The sequence below is a fragment of the Danio rerio genome, chromosome 14 (assembly GCF_049306965.1).
Source record: "Danio rerio strain Tuebingen ecotype United States chromosome 14, GRCz12tu, whole genome shotgun sequence".
In the NCBI taxonomy this organism is placed as follows: Eukaryota; Metazoa; Chordata; class Actinopteri; order Cypriniformes; family Danionidae; genus Danio; species Danio rerio.
Genome location: NC_133189.1, coordinates 37,064,338 through 37,082,281, shown reverse-complemented (window position 1 = coordinate 37,082,281; position 17,944 = coordinate 37,064,338). Strand labels below are relative to the sequence as shown.

The window sequence follows — 17,944 nt, the reverse complement described above, 5'->3', positions numbered from 1 at the left end:
AAGGCGGTTTGGAAAAGTCAAGGTTTTAAAACCGCCAAATTTTCCTGTAATTTCGTTTACAAAGTATGTGTAAGATTTTTACTTTACTTTTTTTTGTTGTTTTGTACAACAGTATATCCAGCAGATAAGTTATCCAAAGATGCCAATTTTAGTTGTAAAGAAATCTATATTTTTGAAACTAATGAAGTCCACAGAAGTCTACAGTTAATTTTCAGGATTTAGTCTGACATGTTTACAGCTCCAAAATTTTACAAATCTTTTAAAAACTAAAATATATTGTTTTCAAAGGGGAAAAAAAGATTGTTGTTTGTTTACCCAGACATTTAAAAAGTAAAAAAATTCACAATAATCACAAAACCTTGATATCGTGAAACCCTAATATTTTTATCCAAGTTTATCATACTGTCAGAATTTTATACCGTCCCATGCCTAGTGGCGCACACCGACCTCGTGTCCCGCGAAGGAGCTCTGGATTATAAGAGGATGAGTGATGACAGAGGAAGAGAGAGGTCCAGGCTTGGACATGTTTACGTTGTGTTTGTTTTTAGTTCGACTGTCTGTTCTGTCTTTATTTTTTTCTCTTTAATAAGTTCTTTAAATTTCATCGGTTCTTCGCCTGCTCCTTCCTGACGGCCAGGAGGGAGTTTAAAATCATTACATTAATCATTTTAAATTAGTTCAAATATGAGATATACTATATAAATAATATTAATTAACACCAAATGATATACACACTGCGACGCAGTGGTGCAGTAGGTAGTGCTGTCGTCTCACAGCAAGAAGGTCGTTTGGTCGCTGGTTTGATCCTCTGCTCAGTTGGTGTTTCTGTGTGGAGTTTGCATGTTCTCGTTGCGTTCACGTGGGTTTCCTTCGGGTACTCCGGTTTCCCCCACAGGCCAAAGACATGCAGTACAGGTGAATTGGGTAGGCTAAATTGTCCGTAGTGTATGAGTGTGTGTGTGGATGTTTCCCAAAGATGAGTTGCGGCTGGAAGGGCATACGCTGCATAAAAATGTGATAAGTTAGTGGTTCATTCCGCTGTGGCAACCCCGGATTAATAAAGGGACTAAGCCGACAAGAAAATGAATGAATAAATGAATGATATATGCACGCACACGCACGCACACACACACACACACACACACACACACACACACACACACACACACACACACACAGTTATGGGTACATTTTTGAAATATTTTTAGTTATTTCTCAAGTCATATTTAACAGATAAAGGAAATTTCCACAGTAATTCCCATATTTTTCTTTAGGAAAAAAAAGTCTTATTTGTTTTATTTTGGCTAGAGGGAAAACAGTTTTTAATATTAATAAAAAAAACATTTTAAGGTCAATATTATTAGCCCCCTCAAGCAAATTTTTTTAGACTAGCTACAGAACAAACCACTTTTATACATTATATATGATGCCTAACCTCCCTAGTTAACCTAGTTAAGCCTTTAAATGTCACTTTAAGCTGTATACTAGTGTCTAGTAAAATATTATGTACAGTACTGTCATCAAACTTTCTTATTTAGGTTTTTTACTGATTTAGCTGCTTGACTTGTATTCTTGACAGTATTCACAGTATTGTTTCTTTTTTCCAGATCCATCAATGCCTTTCTACTGGTGTATCTATGTATCCTCATCAGTAAAGCTGTGGTTTGTACTACACTAAAGTACGTGTGGCAGAGCAAAGAAGGTCAAGATGAGCCCTGGTACAATGAGAAAACTCAGAAGGAGAAAGAAACTAACATGGTGAGAGGTTTTTTGATCATGACTGCATCAATCAATTAACAACTCCCTCATTATATCATCACTCATTCTTGATGCAATTAATATAAATTAGGAGCTAATCTGGTCTCTAGTGGCTGCGGTCAGCTCTTACTCTCATCATACCTAATAAATCATAATTAGGGAGTAGCTTTATGTTTAACCTCCATGTTCCAGGCATGATATTGTGCTCTCTGTTTCAGTACCTGAAGATGTTTACAGACTTCCTCTCCTTCATGGTCCTCTTCAACTTCATCATCCCCGTGTCCATGTACGTCACTGTGGAGATGCAGAAGTTTCTGGGCTCCTTCTTTATCAAGTGGGATAATGATTTCTTTGACCCAGAGATCGAGGAGGGAGCGCTCGTCAACACGTCTGACCTCAATGAGGAACTTGGCCAGGTTGGACACTTTAAGCAAATATAACTTCATTCGTTCATTTATTCATTTTCTTTTGGGCTTAGTCCCTTTATTAATCAGGGGTCGCCACAGCGGAATGAACTTATCAAGCATATGTTTTATGCAGCGGATGCCCCTCCAGCTGCAACCCATCACTGGGAAACACCCATACACTCACACACTACAGGCAATTTAGTTTAATCATTTCACCTATGGCGCATGTGTTTGGACTTGTGGGGGAAACCGGAGCACCCGGGGGAAACCGACGTGAACTTAACATGCAGATCTTGTTTATTTATTTATTTATTTATTTATTTATTATTTGTACCCCATTCATTACTAGTATCAGTCAATGCTGTTCTGCATAAATAATAGCCTCTATCATGTAAATTCAGTTTATTTATGAATCGCATCAGTTTCTGTTTGCTGCATTGTGAGGTTATTGTCATTACAGTCAAGGACATTTTCTTTCTTTCTTTCTTTCTTTCTTTCTTTCTTTCTTTCTTTCGTCCTTTATTTCGTCCTTTATTTTGTTCATTTTTTACTTTTTTGTTCTTAATTTCTTTCTTTCTTTTGTTCTTTCTTTTTTTCTTTCTTTTGTTTGATCCTACTTGTTTTTAATTTAATTTATTTTTTTTTCTTCTTTATTTTCTTCTTTGTTTCTTTTTTATTTTCTTTCGTTCTTTGTTCATTATTCCTTTAATTTTTTTCTTTCTTTCGATTTTTATTGTTCTTTTTAATTTAGTTTTTTCTTTCTTTCTTTCATTCTTTTTGTTCTTAATTTTGATCTTTCTTTCTTTTTTGTTCTTTATTTTTCTTTCTTTCTTTTTTCTTTTCTTTCTTTCATTATTTTGTTCTTTTTCTATCTTATTTTTTATTTTGTTCTTTCTTTTGTTTCGTTCTCTTTTTTTTCCTTTTCTTTCTTTCGTTCTTTATTGTTTTTTTCTTTCTTGTTTTTTATTTTCTTCTTTCTTTCTGTTGTTTTTTCTTTTTTGTTTCGTTCTGTCTTGTTTTTTTTTGTTCTTTAATTTGTTTTTTTTTTGTCATTTCATTCTTTTTTACTTTCATTATTTATTTCTTTTTTTCTTTCTTTAATTTTTTATTTAGTTCTTTAATTTCCTTTTTTCTTTCTTTCGTTCTTTTCTTTCTTTATTCCATTCTTTATTTTGTCCTTTTTGCTCTTATTTTCTGTTCGTTGCTCTCCTTTTTTTTCTTTATTTCATTCTTTTTTTTTTTTTTTTAATTTTCTTTCTTTCTTTCTTTCTTTTTTCAAGTTTTATTTGTATTTTTTATTTTGTTGTTTCTTTATTTCATTTCATTTTTTTTCTTTCATTTGTTCTTTCAATATTTATTTCTCTTTTTTCTTTTGTTCATTTGTTCTTTTTTGTTTGTTCTTTATTTCTTTTTATTCTTTATTTCTTTTTCTTTCTTTCTTTCTTTCTTTCACTTCTTTCACAATCTACACATCTTAATACTCCATGTTTTTGTTATTTAAAATGAAAATAAGATTTTTAAAAATTATGCTCTTTTTTTTTTTTCCACTCTGAATGTCCAAATGAATAATTGCTGATAATCTGAGCAGACCCTGTGCTCTGAGGTCATAGATCACCCTCTGTCACTTATGCAGACCATTCCTCTAAATTACAGGCCATGCTTCATTAAACTGATTTATGCAAACAGACTTCTTTTGTTACAAATTAATAGTCCATTCTTATCGCCCGACTCTGTTCATTTGGGAACGACTGCTTTATAGCCTGGGTTTATTGTCGGTAAGGTCAACATTTGTCTCCGGCCTGCAGGTGGAATATGTATTCACAGACAAGACGGGCACACTGACCCAAAACAACATGGAGTTCATTGAGTGCTGTATTGACGGCTTCCAGTACAGACACAGAGATGCCCACGGAGAGCTGGACGGCTTCACCGTCACCGACGGGCCGCTCAATAAACTGCAGGAGAAGGCTGGACGGGTGAGTCACTATCTAATGATGCACCTTCAATCTGAATTTATCATTTCTTTATTTTTTTAACAAGCAAACAGCCCAGTTTTCTTTTCTTTTTATTAATTAGTTCTTTTCAAATCTAGAAACAACCAAATATTAAAATGTGAATGAGATATTGATTTACTGGATCAGAGGCAGGGTGATGTAAAATTAACATGCAAAAAAACAAACAAAAAAAAAGCACTGTAATCATGATCCAAACAAAGAAGCCGTACATTAGCTTGGTTATATAGTGAGTTCAATATGTTTGTTTAATTTCAATATATAAATAAAAAATTGTATTATGCTACATACACTACTGGGGATCAGTAAGATTTTTTTAATGTTGCTTTCACACTAGCACTTTTCGTCTGCACCTGGGTTCGTTTTACGTCAGTGTACGGTACGTTTAGCTAGTGGGAATGTGTCCTCCAAACTCGGGTGCACACCCATAAACCGTACCCAAGTTCACCTGAAAGAACTCTAGTATGGTTCACTTCTCATATAAATGCAATCGTACCTAATAATGGAAGAGAACTGTGTGTGTGTGTGTCTGTGTGTGTCTGTGTGTGTCTGTGTGTGTCTGTGTGTGTCTGTGTGTGTCTGTGTGTGTCTGTGTGTGTGTGTGTGTGTGTGTGTGTGTGTCTGTCTCTGTGTCTGTCTCTGTGTCTGTCTCTGTGTCTGTCTCTGTGTCTGTCTCTGTGTCTGTCTCTGTGTCTCTGTGTTTTGTGTGTGTGTGTGTGTGTGTGTGTCTCTTTGTGTCTGTCTCTGTGTGTGTGTCTCTGTGTATCACTTACCTTGGCGACATGTGGGACTGACCCAGTGCAAACAGAGATAATGTCTGCTTGTCTCCAACAAAAAACATCTTCTGCAGACATCGCTTGATGTTCTGAGCATTTTTAACAGTTTTAGCGGCAGATAGACGCAAGTGGTTATTTGTATTTTGGTTTTGGATTCAGTAAAAGCAGAATGACCATGATATGCGAACATCTACTTTTTGGTGCTGTTACCTAGCAACAGCTGTAACCAAAACAGCAGCTTGATTACATAAGTGTACCGGGGCTCAGAAGGAAAAGATGGTGTGAACACAAACCAGCAGAGAAGGTGGCAAGGGGGGACAATCAAACTTATGTTCGATCGAAGCAATTGAACCTGGTGTGAGAGCACACTCGTCACAGAGGTTGCATTTGATCGAATTTGTTTGAGAAATATTAGTAAAATATTAAATAAGAGTTTATTTTGTAATTAAAATTTGTATTTATTCCTGACATTTAAAGCTATTACTCCAGTTCTCCTCAATGTCAAATGATTCTTCAGAAATCATTATAATCTAATGGTCAGCTGCTTAACAAATATTTATTATTATTATTATTATTATTATTATTATTATTATTATTATTATCAGGTTAAAAACAGTGGGAATTCTTGATTTTTTTTTAATAGATTGACTTACTTTTATTCATCAAGGACACGTTATACACCACTGGTCTCAAACTGGATTCCTGGAGGACCGCAGCTCTGCACAGTTTTGCTCCAACCCTAATCAAACACAGCTGATCCAACTAATCAAAATGTTCAAGACTACTATAGACCTTTAAGCTGATGTGAGTTGGAGGTGGATGGAGCTAAACTATGCAGAGCTGCTGCCCTACAGGAATTGAGTTTAAGGCCATTGGTTTACACAGTTTGTACTGTAAAATGATTGCAGTGCAGTATGTTTGCTTAATCAAATTACAGGAAAAATATGTTTGTTTGCCGATTGCATATTTGACGCAAAATCCATCCTAATGCAATGTCTGACCGTTCGATGAGCACATCCATACCCAGAACCTCAGATGTGCGTGGTGCTGTTGGATTCATACACATCGATATGTAAAGCGACTGCAGACTTCTTGAATTTATAAATCCTCTGAGGCTGTGATACAGTATAAACACAAGGGCTGTAAACGTCTAATGTTTGTGTTGGCAGGCTTGGAGAGCATAAAATGATGTGTATTAAATCCGTTTTTTATATATAGCACTCGTATGCACTGTAAACGGGCAGTCCTTTGAGAGCACTTCTCTTCAAGGGCCCTTGTCACTGTGTAGTGTTCATGATCTGTGTTGTAGATATCAAACGTTTATTGTTCAGCACCAGTATTAAAAGACGTGTAACTGTTTTTGTCTGTCAGTTTTATAAATGAATAAGATATTGTTCTAACTGCCATTATATCACATAATTTATATATTATATATATATTTTTTTATTGATGTTGATGACTTTTTATTGTTAAAATGTTTTAGAAAATCTTGTAAACTTTATGATGTAAACTTTCTTGATATAGCTGATATGGTAATAACTCAAAAATCGTATCTAATCTAAACAATACAATGATGACAAATCAACAAATCTTTTTTTGATGCATCTTCAATCTTGAACATTAATCTTGATTATATGGATCAGAAATGAATTGTTATTTGAATTGATTATTTTTTCCAGAATGTATGTAGCAGATTTGTTTAACTTTATATATTTATTTATAAAATTTTATTTTATATATTTATTAATTTATTATTATTATTATTTTTATTATTTTACTGCTATTATTTAGTTTTTCTTGCCACTTGAAACTACACAACATAATGCAAAAATATATTTATTATTTATTCGTTTTTTTATAAAAATGCTATTACTATTAATACTTTTATGTTATATATATAGTGTGTTTTCTTTTTTGTAGTCAATCGCAGTCATTTCTCAGTCATTTTTTTCTTATTGTGTAATATATTTCGGTCACATTTTACAATAAGGTTTTATTAGTTAATATATTTACTAATATGAACTAATTATAAACAATGCTTGTACAGCATTAATTAATCATAGTTTAACAATTTATAATGCATTATTCACATCCAACTTTGTTTGTTAACATTAGTTAATGCACTGTGAGCCAGGAACAGCTGTATTTTCATTAACTAATGCTTACTAAACTGAACAAATACTGTAATAAATGTATTGTTCATTGTTAGTTCATTTTAGTAAACGTATTAACTAATATAACTTTAACCAACTGGTCCTACTGCACCCAACCCGTTCTGAGTTGAGATCAAACCGGCAGATCAAACTGTAAGAGTAAGGTATACCTGCATAACACTTTGCTAGCTGGCCTCCATTACACTCACTCCCATCCCGGACGAGCCCCCATATGTAACTCATCATTCCTACTGCACCCAACCTGTTCTGAGCTGGGATCGAACCGCCGATTCTTTACATAAGAGTCAGTTGCTGTAACAAGGAGGCCAAAGACCATGGCCTCTAGCATCTGTTGCTAGAGCACCTTTTAGGTCAGAGGAGTGAGATTTACTTGCATAGCACTTCGCTAGCTGCCTCTGTTACATAACCTTAGTGTAAAGTGTTGCCTATATTTCAATTCAGTTTTCTTTATTTTTTCTTTACTCACAGATTTACATTTGTAACTTACGTATTACGTTTTGATCCCATATGCCAGGAGAAAGAGGAGTTGTTTCTGCGGGCCTTGTGTCTGTGCCACACAGTGCAGGTGAAGGAGGAAACTCTTAGTGACCAAATTGATGGGATTGATGGGGTGCTGCCCAAAGCAGAGGAGGAAAGAGGTTTCATCGCATCTTCTCCTGATGAGGTCGCACTGGTCAAAGGAGCCATGGAGTAAGATAACTGCTGAGTACTGCTGGATCTTGGATCTGATGATGGCAATCTGGCACTCACTGGCATTGTTTTCTCCTATTCAGATACGGCTTCACCTTTCTAGGTTTGGAGAATAAAAACATGAAGATCAGGAACAGGCAAAATGATATAGAGGAGTAAGTTATGATGCTTGAAACTAGACTCATAAGAATGATGTTATGCTGCATCAGTGCTAGCATTGACAATCAGTGCTGGATAAAGAACATATATCAAGTGCTTAAGTAAAAGTATTGCAATCCTAATCAAATATTTATGCTGTAAGAGCATAAAGGACTGCTTTCCAATTGTACTTAAAGGGAAAGTTAAAAAAATTATATTATATTTGCTCACTATTAGAATTTATGATGTTTTTTTTTTACAAAAAAGGAAAAAAAAAAAAAAAAAAAACAACAAGATTTTCTGAGGAATCTTTCTGAGAATCAAACCAGAAGTGTTTAACTTCCATAGTAGAAACAACAACAACAAAAAAATATATATAGAAGTGGCTGCTTTTTTCACAACTTTCTGAAAAAAAAAAAAACATTTTTGTTTAAGTTTTGAACAAATGAAGGATGAGTAAATGATGACACATTTTTTTGGTAAACTATCCCTATAAGTTAAAATACTATAGTACTTTTTTTTAATGTACTCAAGTATTAATAGTAAAAAGTACTTATACAGTAGTTAAATGATTATTTATTCAGCAAGATGTTTTATTAACATAACTGGTTCCAAAAATATAATATTAAAAATATGGAACTGTAAAGTAACATATAAAATACTTTGTTTAATAAAAATGCTTTGTTATTTTCCACCACTGTCTGAAGTCATATAAAATTAGATGTATGAATTAAGGTTAATGTATGGGTCTATACTGTATGAAATGTGTCCAATATTTCAGGTACAAATTGCTTCATGTCCTGAATTTTGACCCTGTTCGGCGGAGAATGAGTGTCATCGTGCAAACCAAATCAGGTGAGCTACTGATCATCAGTGCTGTTTTAAGGCATTTGCTGTTGGCCATATTTACAATTTGAGATTTGAATCACTTGATTTGTCACATTTCTGATGTTGATAGAGCCAAAACAATGTATAATTTGTCAAAGAGAGGTGACCTTTTGGCAACTTGACTTGGCAAAGTGAATCAATTACTTGAGTACAAATTAACTTTTTAAAAATTAATTTATTTGTTAATTAATTTAAATATACACTTATTTTCAAATTAATTAATAAAAATAAATAAAAATGAAAAACACTTTATCATTTTTAAAAATATCTTTATGAACATTGGTTCTGGGTGAATAGACTTTCAATTGCAAGACAGAAATCTCTGGTTTGACTATTAACATCCTAATTTGTGTTCTGGAGATGAGTGAAAGTCTGGCTTTGAATTGACATTAGCGTGAGTAAATGATGACAGAATTTTAATTTTGGCATGAACTCCCTCTTTAAGGTTAAAATGCTTCTGAATGAAAAGCTGTTAAGTAAAAAAATGTGAATAATTTATACAGACAGTTTCTCATCAGCCAGAACACGGCAACCACTTAGCAACCCCTTCCTGAACATCTTAGCAATTGTGCCTTGTGAGTTTTGCAAATTATGTAAGAAGCCATTTTATGTTGTAATGTAAAACTCTGAATGTCTCTCTCCCATCTTCTTTATTTAGGGGACACGCTGCTGTTTTGTAAGGGAGCCGATTCTTCCATATTTCCAAGAGTCAGACCAGAGGAGGTGGACAGAATTCGACTACAGGTTGAGCGAAATGCAACGGTATTACTGTACATCTTAATATCTTGACCAGTTTGACTTGTGGGGCAAAAAATATTTTTTTTCATGGACTATTAACTTTTGAAAATTCCACATTTTGGGTCTTGAGAAAGACTTTTTAATCTAATGAAAAGAAAACATTTAAAATACACTGAAGTTTTTCTGTTGCAATTTAATATTTTTTGTTTTTAGACCAATTACAATATGCCGTATTCTCACTGGCCACTTTATTAGGTACCGGGTTGGGCCCCCTTTTCCCTTCAGAACTGTCTTAATCCTTTGTGGCATAGAATTAACAAGGTACTGGATATATTCCTCAGAGAATTTGGTCATTATTGACATGATATTGACATCACGCAGTTGCTGCAGATTTGTCGGCTGCACGTCCATGATTCTGTGAATCCTCCCGTTTCACCACATCTCAAAGGTGCACTATTGGATTGACATCTGGTGACTGTGGAGGCCATTTAGAGTGAACTCATTGTCATGTTCAAGAAACCAGTCTGAGATGATTGGCGCTTAATGACATGGCCTTCCTCCTGGAAGTAGACATCAGAAGATAGGTACACTGTGGTAATAATGGGATGGACATGGTCAGCAACAATACTGTGTCGGCTGTGTCAACAACACAGTGCTCAATTGGTACTAATGGGCCCAAAGTGGGCCAAGAAAATATCCTCCATACCATTACACCACCACCACCACCAGCCTGAACTATTGATACAAGGCAGGATGGATCCATGCTTTCATGTTGTTGACGACAAGTTCTGACCCTATCATCCAAATGCTGCAGCAGAAATCAAGACTCGGTTTCCTGTTCTTAGATGACAGAAGTGGTACCTGGTCAGGTCTTCTGCTGCTGTAGCTCATCCCCCTCAAGGTTGGACGTGGTGTGTGTTTAGAGATGCTCTTCTGCATACCTCAGTTAAAGAGTGGTTACTTGAGTTACTGTTGCTTTTCTATCAGCTGGAAGCAGTCTGGCCATTTTCTTCTGACCTCATTTGCACCCACAGAACTTCCGCTCACTGGATATTTTCTCTTTTCTCTGACCATTCTCTGTAAACCCTAGAGGTGGTTGTGCGTGAAATTTCCAGTAGATCAGCAGTTTCTGAATACTCAGACCAGCACCAACATGGCAACAACAACCATGCCATGTTCAAAGTCACTTAAATCACCTTTCTTCCCCATTCTGATGCTCGTTTGAACTGCAGCAGATCATCTTGACCATGTCTACATGCCTAAATGCATTGAGTTGCTGCCATGTGATTGGCTGATTAAAAATTTGTGTTAATAAGCAGTTGGACAGGTGTACCTAATGAAGTGGCCGGTGAGTATATTTTAAATTCTATTTACTAAACTTCAAAGATTTATATGTATTATTATTTTATTAATTTTTTATTTAATTTATCTTTATGATATTTAAAAAGGAATGTTCAAGCATAATTTGCCTTATCATACATATTTTATTTTACAAAAAATTTGAAATTTATATATATATATATATATATATATATAAAAAAAAACTTTCTGTTCACAGTATTTTCTAAATTATTGGGTGACAGAAAAAACACCCAAAATAATATGTGTATAAAAGTGAAGCAAAGATGATGGGTAACACTTTATTTTGAGTGCTAGTAGACTGTCTGGCTTAATTTCTGTGATACTGCTCCATTAACAGACGTTTTTCTGACTATAAGAAACTTTACAAGTACATGTCAACTAACACTAACCTTAACCCCAGCCTAACAGTCTACTTATAATCTAATGAGAATTAGTTGGCATGTAGATGCAATGTAACTTAAATTCAACAAATGGACCATCAAAATAAAGTTTGTTGAACCTGACCTCGAATTGTATGCAAATGAACTCCTGTGTAATTAAACGCCGCTACATTTGCATAATGAAACATGCTTGTAATTCTGAATGTAATCAAGCAACTGGATAAGTATTTCATTACATTACATATTACATGTTTACCCTATTCACATGCAGTATCTTGTTTTAAGCTAAAAGGATGGTTAAATCCTCGTTCATTATATAGAGAGAGACGTCCCGTAGAGCAATCAAATATGGTCTATTTTTGATTGAAGATTCCATTTACAATACATATTTTTAAAGTTTATTTTTTGTTTCTTTTCTGCATTGAGCCACAAATCTCCACTTTAGCAGCACTAAACACACCAAAACTCTCTTTTTTTATTCATTTAATTAATATTTTTTATTCTTTACTATTTTATTTGTATCTTACTTTAACTTTAATCTTAAAAGGGATACCTTTAGACATAATTTGCCTGATTACTGTATACTATTTATAGTATTTTGTACTACAAAATGTAAAATGTGTATATATAAAAAAAAATCTTTCTGTTCTGAGTATTTTCTAAATGATTAAGTAATAGAAAAAGAAATAATAAATATCTTTTTTTTTAACAAAATAATATTCATAAAAGTAAAGCAAAAATGTTGAACCTGACCTCGAACTGTATGCAAATTAGCTTATTAATCATAGTTACATTTGCATAACAAAACATGTTTGCAATTCTGAATGTAATCAAGCAAGTGGAGAAATATATGGGTGATACACTTCTATATTTATACACTTGTACAGTTTTATACTTAGGACAGTTTTTACCCTATTTACATGCAGTATCTTGCTTTAAGCTAAAAGGATGCTTAAACCCTGGTTCATTATATCTTCATGTTTAAGAGAGACGTCCCGCAGAGCCATTAAATATTGAAAAGGTCAGTCAGTTCTGGCCTAATGGTGTGTTTTTTGCTCTCCAGGATGGTTACCGTACACTGTGTGTGGCCTATAAGCAGCTGAGCGCAGAAGAGTACGCCTTAGCAGACACAGGCCTGAGGGAAGCCAGACTGGCTCTTCAGGATAGGGAGGAGAAACTCATGGCCATGTATAACCAGGTGGAGACGGGCATGAGTTTAATTGGAGCGACCGCCGTGGAGGACCGGTTGGTGACCCGAATTGTTTTTTTACTCTGTTTTTTACTTGAAGAAAATGTTTAAGTAGCATAACTTCTTTTGTCCCAGGCTTCAGGAAGAGGCTGCAGAGACCATGGAGGCCTTGCAGGGTGCAGGGATGAAGATTTGGGTGCTAACTGGGGATAAAATGGAGACGGCTAAGTCCACATGTTACGCCTGCCGGTTGTTTCAGCGGGGTACAGAGCTGCTGGAGCTGACTGTGCGGACACTGGAGGATGGGAGGTCGAAGCGCGAGGACAGACTTTTGGAACTGTTAAGGGACTACCACAGAAGAGCTGTGCAGGATGCTCCGCCAGTCAAAACAGGAGTTGTCACCAGGTCAGACACCTGATTTTTTTTTGCTGTCTGTAAAAGTTCGGGCTTTCAGGATGCAATCCAAAAAACACAAGGGCTATTATTAGAATGTTGGAAAATAAAAATTGTTAAATAATATAAAAAATAAGAATAAATAAAATTGTTTTGAATATATATTTTTGTTGTTTTTATCTTTTAATAATGCATTTATTTTTCTTACATTATATTATATTATATTATATTATATTATATTATATTATATTATATTATATTATATTATATTATATTATATTATATTATTAATTTTCTTTTCGGCTTAGCCCCTTTATTAATCTGGGGTCGCCACAGTGGAATTTATTATATATATATATATATATATATATATATATATATATATATATATATATATATATATATATATATATATATATATATATATATATATATATATATATATAAATATTAAATAAAATAAATGTTAAATAAAATAAAGAAATAAAACTGTTATGTAATCCACACTCCGAAATAAAAGTACAAAATCGGTCACGGGGGTGGTCTTCCCCAAGGGGTTCGAAAAGAACATTTATTAATATGAACTATTTAGAAATCTGGCTTACACTAACTAAGCGTATATTAAAATATAATATATTATTATACAGTATATGCTGAGTCGATGTAAGCAAGTAATGCTAATTTTAAAAAATAATATATATATATATATATATATATATATATATATATATATATATATATATATATATATATATATATATATATATATATATATATATAATATATAAGTGCCATCTGAAATTTTCTTCTAAAATGAGCATTTTTCCGAGGCTATATATATATATATATACACACACACACACACACACACACACATAGGTATGTATATGTAAATATATCTCTAATAAATTGTTGTAGTAACGCTTATTTATCAGTAATGAGAAAATAATTTATTAGACTAATGTTTTTACTAGATGTTTCATATCGGTGCGTCCTTAATACTACTTTAAATTGAATGACCACTTGTTTACTGTGACTCTTATATTGCAGGAGTTGGTCTGCAAATCAGGAGTATGGCTTCATTATAGATGGGGCAACATTGTCGTTAGTGATGAACCCACCCCGTGATGCGGATGCCAGTCTCTACAGGGGGCTCTTCCTGCAGATCTGCCAAAACTGCACTGCTGTTCTCTGCTGTCGCATGGCACCCCTGCAGAAAGCTCAGGTCTCATCTGCACAGCAGAACACTGCTTGCTCTTCTCTATACCACACTTAAGGAATTACTTGACTAATATTCTCTTATGCTCACTTTAGATAGTGAAGATGGTAAAGAACTGCAAAGGTTCCCCAATCACTCTCTCCATCGGCGATGGGGCCAATGATGTCAGCATGATTCTTGAGGCACATGTGGGCATTGGTGAGATCTCAGTATACTGTACAGTCACATACAGTATGCTTTACACTTTCAAAAGGTTGACTTTTATACATCAATGACACATTAAATTGGTCAAATAAATGTAAACTGCATCTAAATGTTGCTTGTTTAAACTTAATATTCATCAAAGAATCTTGTAAAAATGTGTATTGTTTGAAACAGCGCAGCTATTTTCAACACTGGTAATAATATTAGATGTTTCTTGAACAGCAAATTTACATATCAGAGTGATTTGAAGGATCACCAGACACTGAAGACTGGTGGTTTGAAAAGTAGTTTTGCCACCTTTTTTAATTTTAAATAACATTTTAAAATATGAATAAAAATGTTATAAGATGAGTTATTTTAAAATATAATATATTCAAATATGTGCTAAATATTAGGTGTTATGTACTATGTGTATATAACATCATATATGTGCATACTAATTATTAGGAACTTTTTAAATATGTAATTTTGCATTTCTTTTTAATTAATACATTTTTACAAACCACAATTTTTTTTTAATAGTGATGTTTTTATGTAATTAAAGCCAACATGTCTTTCTAAGTTTTTTTTTTTTTTCCTCCAATGTACTGTGATGTTACTATTGTGTGTTCAGGTATTAAAGGTAAGGAGGGCCGTCAAGCTGTGAGGAACAGTGACTATGCCATCCCTAAACTCAAGCACTTAAAGAAGCTTTTGCTGGCTCATGGACATCTCTACTATGTGCGCATTGCCCATCTTGTCCAGTACTTCTTTTATAAGGTTGGTCTGGTATTCAATGGAGCTCGCTTTAATTTTTAAGTATAAAAGTAGTTATAATGTAATTTTTATCCTTTTCTTCTCCCTCAGAATCTTTGCTTCATCTTACCTCAGTTCCTGTACCAGTTTTTCTGTGGATACTCTCAGCAGGTATGTACAACTAAACCGCTTCCTTCTCCCTTGGCTTTGCTCTTTCCTTTCCATCTTTCCTCAGATTTTTTTTTGTTTCTGCCTTACGATTAAAGTGATATATATATAACAAGCACATACCTATTTATATTATATTATATTATATTATATTATATTATATTATATTATATTATATTATATTATATTATATTATATTATATTATATTATATTATATTATATTATATTATATTATATTGTGTTATATTTTATTATATTGTATTGTATTGTGTTATGTTGTATTGTATTATATTATATTATATTATATTATATTATATTATATTATATTATATTATATTATATTATATTATATTATATTATATTATATTATATTATATTATAATGTATTGCATTTTTTGGTGAGCACACAAATTTTGCATTAGCGTTCATAGAACACCTTTCTAGAACAACATCACACTACCTCCAAAAAGTCTCTATGTCCTGTTATACTTTCCTCCAGAGAAGCAGATGGAGCTCAACTCACAGACAAATATTATAGTTAACTGGAGTATATTTAATTCCACAGTTAATCTGTCTTATTTTGTTAGCATAATGTGTATTTATTGTGGCATTTGTTAACATTGGTAGCCTTTTGCATTGCAAGCAAATTTATAATTATGAGACTGCCTCATTACAGTGATCAGAATCCCTATGGGATCAAACGAATGTAACTTTGGATAATCGCTTGCGTCTAAAAGTGAGTTTTGACCTGAAAGTTTTCAGTCTTAAATATGTCTCAATTATTTATGTTAGCTGGTAGCCTGAAATGAAAACATCAGTAGTGATCAGTGGTGCATGCCGTCTCCTCAAGTGCCAGCTGGCCTGCTTTGGACCAAGGTATTTGTTAGACCATAAAACCTCTTGCTGTTGGCCCAGAGGAAGCCCATACAAGGCTTGATTAAGCACTGAAAGTGGCAGTGGAAATGCGACTGTCCCTGACATACACCAGCTTGCTTGCTTTTGGCCCAGCAGTGGAAACGTTGTGTCTAATCCCTTTCCTTCCTTCTCCTCCAGCAGTGTCCTGTCAAGTCTGCCTTAAGGTGTCCCTGTTATGCTATTTTAAAGCTTCCTAATTTTGTTTTGTAGGTCTCCTGCAATAGGTATACATTTATCCAGGGTCACAAACATTTCAAGTTTCTCACAAATAACACTGGAGCATAACCTCTTTTCTCTTTTGTATGTAACCTTTCATTTAATGGTCTTGCTTTGATTGGTGAGACAAACCAGTCTTGATTGTCAGATACAAACAAGCAAACAAAGCAAAACATTACCATATCTGAATTTCAGATTTCATCAAACGGCTCTGTCTTTATAAGTTGCAGAGTGTTAAAGTGCTGAATGAAATACACACCTATTTAAATGATTAAAATTTTTAAAAATTACAACAGTTCTTATGGTCAACTCAAAAGTGAACATGTACTTGTTATGGTTGTTTTTTATTATTATAGATTTGGCTTATGGCTTATGAAAACAGAGCTATATTTTCTTTGTTTTTGTGTTTGTATCTGGTTTAATGTAAACTTTATGTGCTGCTGTTTTGACCAGGACTTGCTAGAAGAGATTTTGCATCTCAATGATAGCATCAATATCAATAGCATCGATTTTACCTTATTAATTCAGTTCACAATTCAAATGATACACCAGAACAATGATAACCCAAACCAAAAAGTGCAGAAAACAGCTTCTTTCAGATGTGTTGACAATACATCACAAACTCTTCCATCCCTCAGATACAAGTACAGTGTTTGAGGGTCAAAATAAGGCAAGTGATGAAGAGCGTAGGCTGCCTTTATGCAAATATGGTACAAAACTATAAAAGATATAACATCCCAAAATGTATAGTAGGATCACTTTAATAAAATGTATATCTCAATTATTGCATATTCATCTCTTAATTGCTCAACGGTCTTCCAATATGTGACTTCTTATAACTGGGTTTCAACCTCTCATTTTCCAGCATGTGTTTTGTGTGTATATATATCGAGCAAGTAGCCATCGCATGTGGCCACAGTCAAGATTTTCCCTCTCTTTGTTGTGTGCATATGTGTGATCTCCTAAACGTGGTATTAACCTCCCCATTACCCTATCCTTTCCCTCCCTCGCTCCCCTTCCCAGCCCCTGTACGACGCAGCCTATCTGACGATGTACAACATCTGCTTCACCTCCATGCCCATTCTGGCCTACAGCCTGCTGGAGCAGCACATAGCCATCGAGATTCTGCTGGACAACGCCACCCTCTACAGGTGCTAGCGTGCACTGCAACTCTTCTGTCTTTTTTTGTATAGTCAGTGCTATTGCTGACAGTTTTCTTTTGCTTTTTATATCTTTATTGCATTTTAACTTTACACTCAGAAAATACTGAAGTAAAAACAACAATTACAGTATTTTACATCGATATTTATGCTTTCTATAATGGAGACCTGGAAGGGACATGATGGTTGGGAAAAAAGTAAGTGAAAGAAAAACACTGGGAGGGACGGAATAAACTAGATAGGAGTGATAGGATATTTTTATTTTAATTTTTTTTGCTGATTCAGATGTTGTATAGGATGATGATTGACGCACAGTTTTAATGGAAAGAAAGTGAATGCAGACATTTTTATGTTAATTTCAGCGTGCTTTCAAGATTAAAAGTATGGGAGAAATGTGTGAAAATACTTAATGGTCGGATGA

General features: G+C 34.0%; 1 protein-coding gene across 5 annotated transcripts in view; it reads left to right on the top strand.

Moving 5' to 3' along the window:
• Positions 1-17,944, top strand: part of atp11c (ATPase phospholipid transporting 11C (ATP11C blood group)) — a 129,139-nt gene that overhangs the window by 93,237 nt on the left and 17,958 nt on the right. For all 5 annotated transcript variants that reach the window (XR_012389830.1, XM_009291180.5, XM_021472836.3 and 2 more), the window contains exons 11-24: positions 1,608-1,758; positions 1,977-2,174; positions 3,971-4,141; positions 7,642-7,817; positions 7,901-7,972; positions 8,737-8,810; positions 9,502-9,605; positions 12,387-12,568; positions 12,648-12,917; positions 13,956-14,130; positions 14,220-14,322; positions 14,942-15,087; positions 15,175-15,234; positions 17,387-17,514. Coding sequence is in view for 4 of the 5 variants with exons in the window: in XM_009291180.5 (XP_009289455.2) it covers positions 1,608-1,758; positions 1,977-2,174; positions 3,971-4,141; positions 7,642-7,817; positions 7,901-7,972; positions 8,737-8,810; positions 9,502-9,605; positions 12,387-12,568; positions 12,648-12,917; positions 13,956-14,130; positions 14,220-14,322; positions 14,942-15,087; positions 15,175-15,234; positions 17,387-17,514 (2,010 nt within the window). In the remaining variant the exon portion in view is untranslated. The remainder of the gene's footprint in view (positions 1-1,607; positions 1,759-1,976; positions 2,175-3,970; positions 4,142-7,641; positions 7,818-7,900; positions 7,973-8,736; positions 8,811-9,501; positions 9,606-12,386; positions 12,569-12,647; positions 12,918-13,955; positions 14,131-14,219; positions 14,323-14,941; positions 15,088-15,174; positions 15,235-17,386; positions 17,515-17,944) is intronic.